Source organism: Macaca nemestrina, chromosome 4 (genome assembly GCF_043159975.1).
Source record: "Macaca nemestrina isolate mMacNem1 chromosome 4, mMacNem.hap1, whole genome shotgun sequence".
NCBI classification, from domain to species: Eukaryota; Metazoa; Chordata; class Mammalia; order Primates; family Cercopithecidae; genus Macaca; species Macaca nemestrina.
Genome location: NC_092128.1, coordinates 99622081 through 99630194, shown reverse-complemented (window position 1 = coordinate 99630194; position 8114 = coordinate 99622081). Strand labels below are relative to the sequence as shown.

The 8114-nt window shown below is 50.9% G+C and overlaps 1 protein-coding gene across 1 annotated transcript; it reads left to right on the top strand.

Annotated features, from left to right (window-relative positions):
* The first annotated feature begins 424 nt into the window (after window positions 1-424).
* On the top strand, window positions 425-5414 carry LOC105475794 (TLR4 interactor with leucine rich repeats). Its single transcript, XM_011731307.3, has one exon. It carries the CDS (start codon window positions 710-712, stop codon window positions 3143-3145), a length of 2436 nt encoding a protein of 811 aa, XP_011729609.2. The 5' UTR covers window positions 425-709; the 3' UTR covers window positions 3146-5414.
* The last annotated feature ends 2700 nt before the right edge of the window (window positions 5415-8114 follow it).

Sequence of the window (8114 nt, the reverse complement as noted above, 5' to 3'; positions counted from 1 at the left end):
CATCCCGGGCTCGGGCTGACCAGACGCGGAGCCACTTAGCGTTTCCTCCTCCCCCTGCCGGGGTCTGTCCTCCCTCCGCCGTCTCCTCTTTCTCCGCCAGCGTCCCCGCGGGCAGAGTGTGGGAAGAACGAATTTCCGCCCGGTTTGCTCTCCGCTCGCCGACTTGGGTCCCTTCCAGACGCAGCCCGCGTGCTCCCCGAGCTGTTGCACCGGGGCCGCGCTCCGCGTCCGGGACCGCGAACGAGAAGGTGCCGTCTGCGGGGGCCGAGCCGCCGGGGCTCTGCTGCCAAGCCGCGCCCCGAGAAGCTCTTGGAACGGCTCCCGCCTGCAGCTGGGGAATCCACTCGGCTAGGAGAATCCGCACCAGGGAATCCAACTCTCCGGACTCAGCTGCAAACAAAAAGCGCCGGGTCTTGCTCCCTCCCCCCTCCCCCCGACGCGCACCCGGAGAAACAGTTTTCCACAGAAATGCAACAAGTAGCACCCGGGGTCTGCAGAGCGCCCCGCGCCGCCTGACTTGGCCGGGCGAAGCCCGCCTGCAGAGACCCAGGCCGGCCGCCGGACAAAGGACGGAGGAGGGGCTGGACGGCGCTGCGAAGTCCGAAAGAGGCCATTTAGCGACTCTGGTCAGGCCAAGGGGAATGCAGAGGAGACACAGAGCCGGCGGGCCAAGAGGACGATCCGGCCGCAGCACGCAGGGCGGGCGGCGATGGAGGCTGCCCGCGCCGTGCGCTTCCTGCTCGTGGTGTGCAGCTGCCTCGCGCTCCCGCCGCGGGCCAAGCCCGTGTGCCCGGAGCGCTGCGACTGCCAGCACCCCCAGCATCTCCTGTGCACCAACAGGGGGCTCCGCGTCGTGCCCAAGACCAGCTCGCTGCCGAGTCCCCACGACGTGCTCACCTACAGTCTCGGCGGCAACTTCATAACCAACATCACGGCCTTCGACTTCCACCGTCTGGGGCAGCTCAGACGGCTGGACCTGCAGTACAACCAGATCCGCTCTCTGCACCCCAAGACCTTCGAGAAGCTCTCGCGGCTGGAAGAGCTGTACCTGGGGAACAACCTCTTACAGGCGCTTGCCCCGGGCACGCTGGCCCCGCTGCGCAAGCTGCGCATCCTCTACGCCAACGGGAACGAGATCGGCCGCCTAAGCCGCGGCTCCTTCGAGGGCCTGGAGAGTCTGGTCAAGCTGCGGCTGGACGGGAACGCCCTGGGGGAGCTGCCGGACGCAGTCTTCGCCCCCTTGAGCAACCTGCTCTACCTACATCTAGAGTCCAACCGGATCCGCTTTCTGGGCAAGAACGCCTTCGCCCAGTTAGGCAAGCTGCGCTTCCTCAACCTCTCTGCCAACGAGCTACAGCCCTCCCTGCGCCACGCGGCCACCTTCGCACCGCTGCGCTCCCTCTCCACCCTCATTCTCTCGGCCAACAGCCTGCAGCACCTCGGGCCGCGCGTCTTCCAGCACCTGCCACGTCTGGGCCTGCTCTCGCTCAGGGGCAACCAGCTCAGGCACCTCGCGCCGGAGGCCTTTTGGGGCTTGGAGGCCCTGCGCGAGCTGCGCCTGGAGGGTAATCGGCTGAGCCAGCTGCCAACCGCGCTGCTGGAGCCTCTGCACAGCCTGGAGGCGCTGGACCTGAGCGGCAATGAGTTGTCCGCCCTGCACCCGGCCACCTTCGGTCACCTGGGCCGGCTGCGCGAGCTCAGCCTGCGCAACAACGCGCTCAGCGCCCTATCCGGCGACATCTTCGCAGCCAGCCCAGCCCTTTATCGGCTGGATCTAGACGGCAACGGCTGGACCTGCGACTGCCGGCTGCGAGGCCTGAAGCGCTGGATGGGCGACTGGCACTCGCAGGGCCGGCTCCTCACTGTCTTCGTGCAGTGTCGCCACCCCCCGGCCCTGCGAGGCAAATACCTGGATTACCTGGATGACCAGCAGCTGCAAAACGGGTCCTGCGCGGATCCCTTGCCCTCAGCTTCCCTGACCGCTGACCGCAGGCGGCGGCCCCTCCCCACGGCCGCAGGGGAGGAGATGACGCCACCTGCAGGTCTCGCGGAGGAGCTGCCGCCGCAGCCGCAGCTCCAGCAGCAGGGGGGATTTCTAGCTGGGGTGGCCAGGGATGGAGCCTCCAGGGAGCTGGTAGGCAACCGCAGCGCCCTAAGGCTGAGTTGGCGGGGCCCAGGCTTCCAGCAGCCCAGCCCCTCCGCCGCTGCCGCCGCGGGCCCGGCTCCACAGTTCCTAGACCTGCACGAGAAGTCCCAGCGGGGCCGTCCGACTCCGGCAGATCCCGCCCACGCGGAGCCCACCCCAACGGCCTCTCCCGGTTCCGCGGCGTCGCCCGCTGGCGACCCCTGGCAGCGCGCGACGAAGCAACGCCTGGGCACGGAACACCAGGAGCGTGCCGCCCAGTCCGACGTGGGGGCCGGGCTGCCGCCGCTGGTGTCCGACCCGTGCGACTTCAACAAGTTCATCCTGTGCAACCTGACGGTGGAGGCGGTGGGCGCAGACAGCGCCTCGGTGCGCTGGGCCGTGCGCGAGCACCGCAGTCCCCGGCCGCTGGGCGGCGCGCGCTTCCGCCTGCTCTTCGACCGCTTCGGCCAGCAGCCCAAGTTCCACCGCTTCGTCTACCTGCCCGAGCGCAGTGACTCGGCCACGTTGCGCGAGCTGCGCGGGGACACCCCCTACCTGGTGTGCGTGGAGGGCGTGCTTGGGGGCCGCGTCTGTCCTGTGGCTCCCCGGGACCACTGCGCAGGGCTGGTCACCCTGCCGGAGGCCGGGAGCCGGGGCGGCGTCGACTACCAGCTGCTGACCTTGGCCCTGCTGACGGTCAACGCGCTGCTGGTGCTCCTGGCCTTGGCGGCCTGGGCGTCTCGCTGGCTGCGGAGGAAGCTGCGGGCCAGGCGGAAGGGCGGGGCCCCGGTCCACGTTCGCCACATGTACTCCACCCGACGGCCCCTGCGCTCCATGGGCACCGGCGTGTCCGCCGACTTCTCGGGATTCCAGTCTCACCGGCCGCGCACCACCGTGTGCGCGCTCAGTGAGGCGGACCTCATCGAATTCCCCTGCGACCGCTTCATGGACAGTGCGGGCGGCGGTGCGGGCGGCAGCCTGAGACAGGAGGACCATCTCCTGCAGCGATTTGCCGACTAGGTCCAGGGCATGTAGAGACCATCTCATTGGCCCTAAGGAGCCGCCTCTCCCTGAAGCCCACCAGCCCACCTCAGGGGAAGTGCCCTTTTGTGCACTTGCCAGAGAGGCCAGTGGGGACAGAGGGCCAGTTCGGGCACCATCTCCCAATTCCCAATACTCAAGAAGTAAATGGATGGTACTTGGTGGTCAAAGCCAGAGTAGGGGACAAATGGATGGTGGGATGCTGAGGTTGGAGTCTTCACTTGGAGGCTTTGACACAGCTATGCAAATGGCTTTTGTAGCATCGCAATGCAGAAGCCAGGATTTGGGGGTAGAAAGGGGGTGCTTGTGCCCCCAACATGGCCAGAAATATTTGGGTGCATGCTTTTTGTTTGCTCAGTGTCAAACAGAGAAGTTTTGTTTCTATTTAAGGAAAAAGGAACTTATTACCATTACAAAGGAGGCTTGGCCAGGGACTCCACTGGTTTGGTGATCTCTGCCAAAAAGGGGGATGTAAACAGGTGGTAAAGTTTAACACACCAGCCAAGAAACTCATTTATGTTGGCTGACAGAGCATGCAGGATACCTTAAAGTTTAATAAGAGAAGCTTTTTTTTTTTTTTTTTTTTCAAAAATGTGAAAACTCTTGACATTTAACGAACTGACCAATAGACTCAAGGACTGTTTTAGTTGGACTGGGCCATTCTATTATGTTCCTTTTAATATTAACAGTAGAAGAGCGCTTGCTGACTTCGAGGATAACTAAGATTACATACTTTCTCAGGAGAAGGCTGCGTGCAAGACTTCTCTGTCAGGGTTGCTCCTGTGGCTTTTTTAATTTAATTTTTTTAAACCTATATATGGAAAAGGAAATTTCAATGCCAGATTTGATAAAAGAATGTGATGTATATGTAGCTGATGACCCACTGGGGAAACACCAGCGTTCCAGTTCACTTACCACATCTGTGACAGTGTGTTTAGATTGGAATAAATGTGATGTGGTACTTCTCCTGTTTTTATCAGTGACATGGTTGACTGTGCCCTAATTCTCTTGAGTTGCAGTTAAGCAATGAAGGTAATTTCCTAATAGGGAAGCAAAGGGTGATTGTCAATTGATAGTTTAATGTTTGACCACATTAGTGTCCTCGTATGAAATAGTAGAGGGGAAGAAATTATAGAAAAAAAATGTGAAAAAAAATACACCAGTGGGTATCCTTTCTACTAACACCAGAAGATTGTTATGAGTACTTAAACCTCACTGTGAATTAATGATATATTTTGCAATTAATTCCTCCCCAACTCAGTGTCTTACTGTGTTATTAAATCTTATCTTTTAGTTAATAGTTGCAGTATTTCTTTTAAATGTTTTTGTTTTAAACTTAGGGGTAGGAGCCTTTATTTGTTCAGTTGTTTCCAACTATTTGGGATACTTTCATTCCCTGCTATTTATGAAGTACATGTTTATCACTAAGTGTAGTGGTTTGGTTTACATTAATAATTTTATGTATGGTCTAAAAATGCAGTCACTAAGAGAATATACACTGTGGTTATGTTCACAGTGGTTATGGATTTATTGGCAGTGGAGTACCATGGAGGTCACTGCAATGGTGCTAAGGCTGACAGTGGAATCTTCTGTTTAGGGCCTTAAGCCGCTGAGGGTCCTGGTGACTCAGGGAATCCATCACAGCCCCGGGTCTTTCACCCCAGTTCACTCCTTTTATGTTTGACCTAGATTGACCCATGCCTGCCCTCTTCTCAACAGCTGAGTAGGGAACCAGCCATCTGAATGAGCTGATCGTTGTTTATGTTCAGATGAGTAAATGTCCAGACCACTGAAACTACAGCTGCTTTTCTGGCAGTCTTGTCTGCGGGGCAAAAACTTAATAAACCACAGGAAATAGACTGTCATTCTTAGTTTGCTGCCAGGGCTTATTTTAGATTCAGAGCATACTGGTACATGGGAGCGGTAGTGTTGTTTGCTCTTATTTTCAACCAGTGAGCTGTCTGGCACCTTTTGTGCTCCTGGCTTTTTTCAATCATAGCACTATTGCATCTCTTAGCTATTTCTTTTGCCCAGCAGGGTAATATTGAGTCCCATTGCAAGTATGGACAAGGCCTCTGGTTCTCCTCACCACCCACCTTTTCAGCCATAGAACATCACTGAAAATGCCTAATGCCTGGATCTGTGTTCTACTTTAGTTTCACTGGGAAGTCTTTCAGTGGGAAATGAATAAATGTTATACATTGTTATGTTCAGTTATGTCAATAAACACACTTACTAATAGAGATAATTTGTTGGAGTTTCCAAATATTTTATACACTTTCACAATGATACAATGCAGTTTCCACTTACGGAAATGAAACATAAGCTTGACGTCTTTCTGTCCTTTTTAATGTTTTTTATTTCCATTTTCATAGGTGAATATGGACTTTATTTTTAAGAAACGGATGTGTGATGTTATGCGCAAAGGAACAATGAAATGGCTCTAAAAGCAGATGGTCAGCCACAGTATGAAAGTGCTGTTGGAAACCAGTGACATTAAGGTGCAGATGATCGGGTCTCGGCAGGCATTGCCTGTTTAAAGGAAACTGATGAAAAGTTTCTGAAACTGATGAAAAAAGGCTTGACTAGCCCTTTGGCTCTAATGGTCAAAAATATGAAGGAATTATCTTGAACTGGAAGTCATTTTTGATTTTTGCCACTACACAGCTTATGAAAAGATAACATTCCTAAGGAAAAAAGAATAAACTTGTTATGAGTTAGGAGTATTCAATGAAAGAGCCACTGGCTAGTCTGCAATGTTGTAGGACCTTCAGGTCAACCAATGGGATTACTGTTTCCATAATGCAGGGGATTTTGCGGTGCTACCAGGTAATAAATAATTAGCATGTGATCAGAACAGCTTGCTAAATTGTCACACACCTGATTTTCACCAGAAGTACAGCAACGTATATTAAACCATTAAAAGAGACACTGGATTGCCTGGTATTTGTGTTTAACCACTCCCTCCTGTTCTTATAAGACTGGAAGGTAAATGGTGATGAAGCATACTAGTGGTAGAAGTTTATTCCCAATTCCAGACCATTGCCTAGTATCAATATCGTCACCATCCTCAGTATAGCATCATGAAAATCTGGAATGATACTAAGGAAGTGATGAAGTCACTTAGTCATTAGAGGGTTGCATTCATTCTTTTTACCTGATCTCTACTTCAGCTTCCTCATCAGTTAAAATGGGCAGCCTAAGAATCCTGATTGCATAGTGCTATTGTGAGGCATAAATGGGTAAGTAGCATTCAACAACGCCAGTTACACCACAGATGTTCAATAAATATGAGATGTAGCAGTGGTAGTAGTAGTATTCTTTACACAGGGCAACAAATTGTATGATTAAGGAATTTCAGGGACAGGCATTTCTGCTTAAGCCATAACCAGCCAGAGAATTCAGATAATGGAATTATGGCAATCCTTCTCCTCCTCTTTTTCTAGTTAATTGAAACATTCCTGTATTTCTTTTGAGAAGTGTCTGTGCGTGTCTTTTGCCCACTTTTTAATGGGGTTGTTTTTCTCTTATAAATTTAAGTTCCTTACAGATGCTGGATATTAAACCTTTGTAAGGTGCACATTTTGCAAATATTTTCTCCCATTCTGTAGGTTGTTGACTCTGTTGATAGTTTCTTTTGCTGTAGAGCAGCTCTTAAGTTTAATTAGATCCCACTTGTCAATTTTTGCTTTTGTTGCCATTGCTTTTGGTGTCTTTGTCATGAAATCTTTGCCCATTCCCATGTATGGGATGGTATCGCTTAGGTTATCTTCCAGCATTTTATAGTTTTGAGTTTTACATCTCAGTCTTTTATCCATCTTGAGTAGATTTTTATGTGTGGCGTAAGGAAGGGGTCCAGTTTCAATCTTCTGCATATGGCTAGCCAGTTATCCCAGCCCCATTTATTGAATAGGGAGTCTTTTCCCCCTTGCTTGTTTTGTCAGCTTTGTCAAAGATCAGATAGTTGTAGATGTGCAGCCTTATTTCTTGGCTCTCTATTCTATTCCATTAGTCTATGTGCCCATTTTTGTACCAGTGCCATGCTGTTTTGGTTACTGTAGCCTTGTATAGTGCAAAGTTGGGTAACGTGATGCCTCCAACTTTGTTCTTTTTGCTTAGGATTGCCTTGGGAATTTGCCTTCCCATTAACTTATAGATAGTATCTTCAAGTGTCCCTTTACTTAGTTTACTTAAAACAGTATTTTGCATGCACAAATACTTTTTTCCTGGGGATTTCAAGTCACTTCATCCTTTTCAGTCATGTGGCAAATAGTATTCTTTTCATTTTACATGGGTAGACTGAGGTATTTGGAGATTATGCTTAACTATTTTAATTACTGAAATAATTAGGAAAGAACATACAGTTTCCTGATATGTACTTGCTTTATGTTAGGGCAGAGTACCTAAATATTCCATTACAACTGTTGGAAAGATTTTTAAGTTACAGGCGGTGAGATTTCTAATTGACACAGAACCGTGAGTGGCTTTATTTGGCTGTGAAATGGTATCAGATGCTAGAGGGAAATAAATTGTCGTGTCCCAGTATTTCAAGCAACAGCATCTTCCAACTATGTAAATCCACAAAATTTCTTTCAAACTAATGAAAGCTTTATAATGCTAGCTCTATGCCATAGTTAATGCTGACAGGACAGCCCTGTTGCGTATTAAGACCAGCTGTGGCCGTGTAGCGGGCTTCACTTTGCCAAATTACAGTTTTTTGGTTAAGTAATGCTTACCCCACAGCTGATTTCACAGTCGGCTCTTAGTATATGGATACTGAAGTGTGTAGAAACACACTTTGAATGGTGGCCACCATCCCTTATTCCATTCTCTCCTAACTCTTGTGTCCTTCTAAGGATTGTTACTTTAGGAAATTAAAATAATCACAAATTAAAACAAATACCCGTATTAGCACCACTCAGTAATAGTTAACATTTTGTAATGCTTG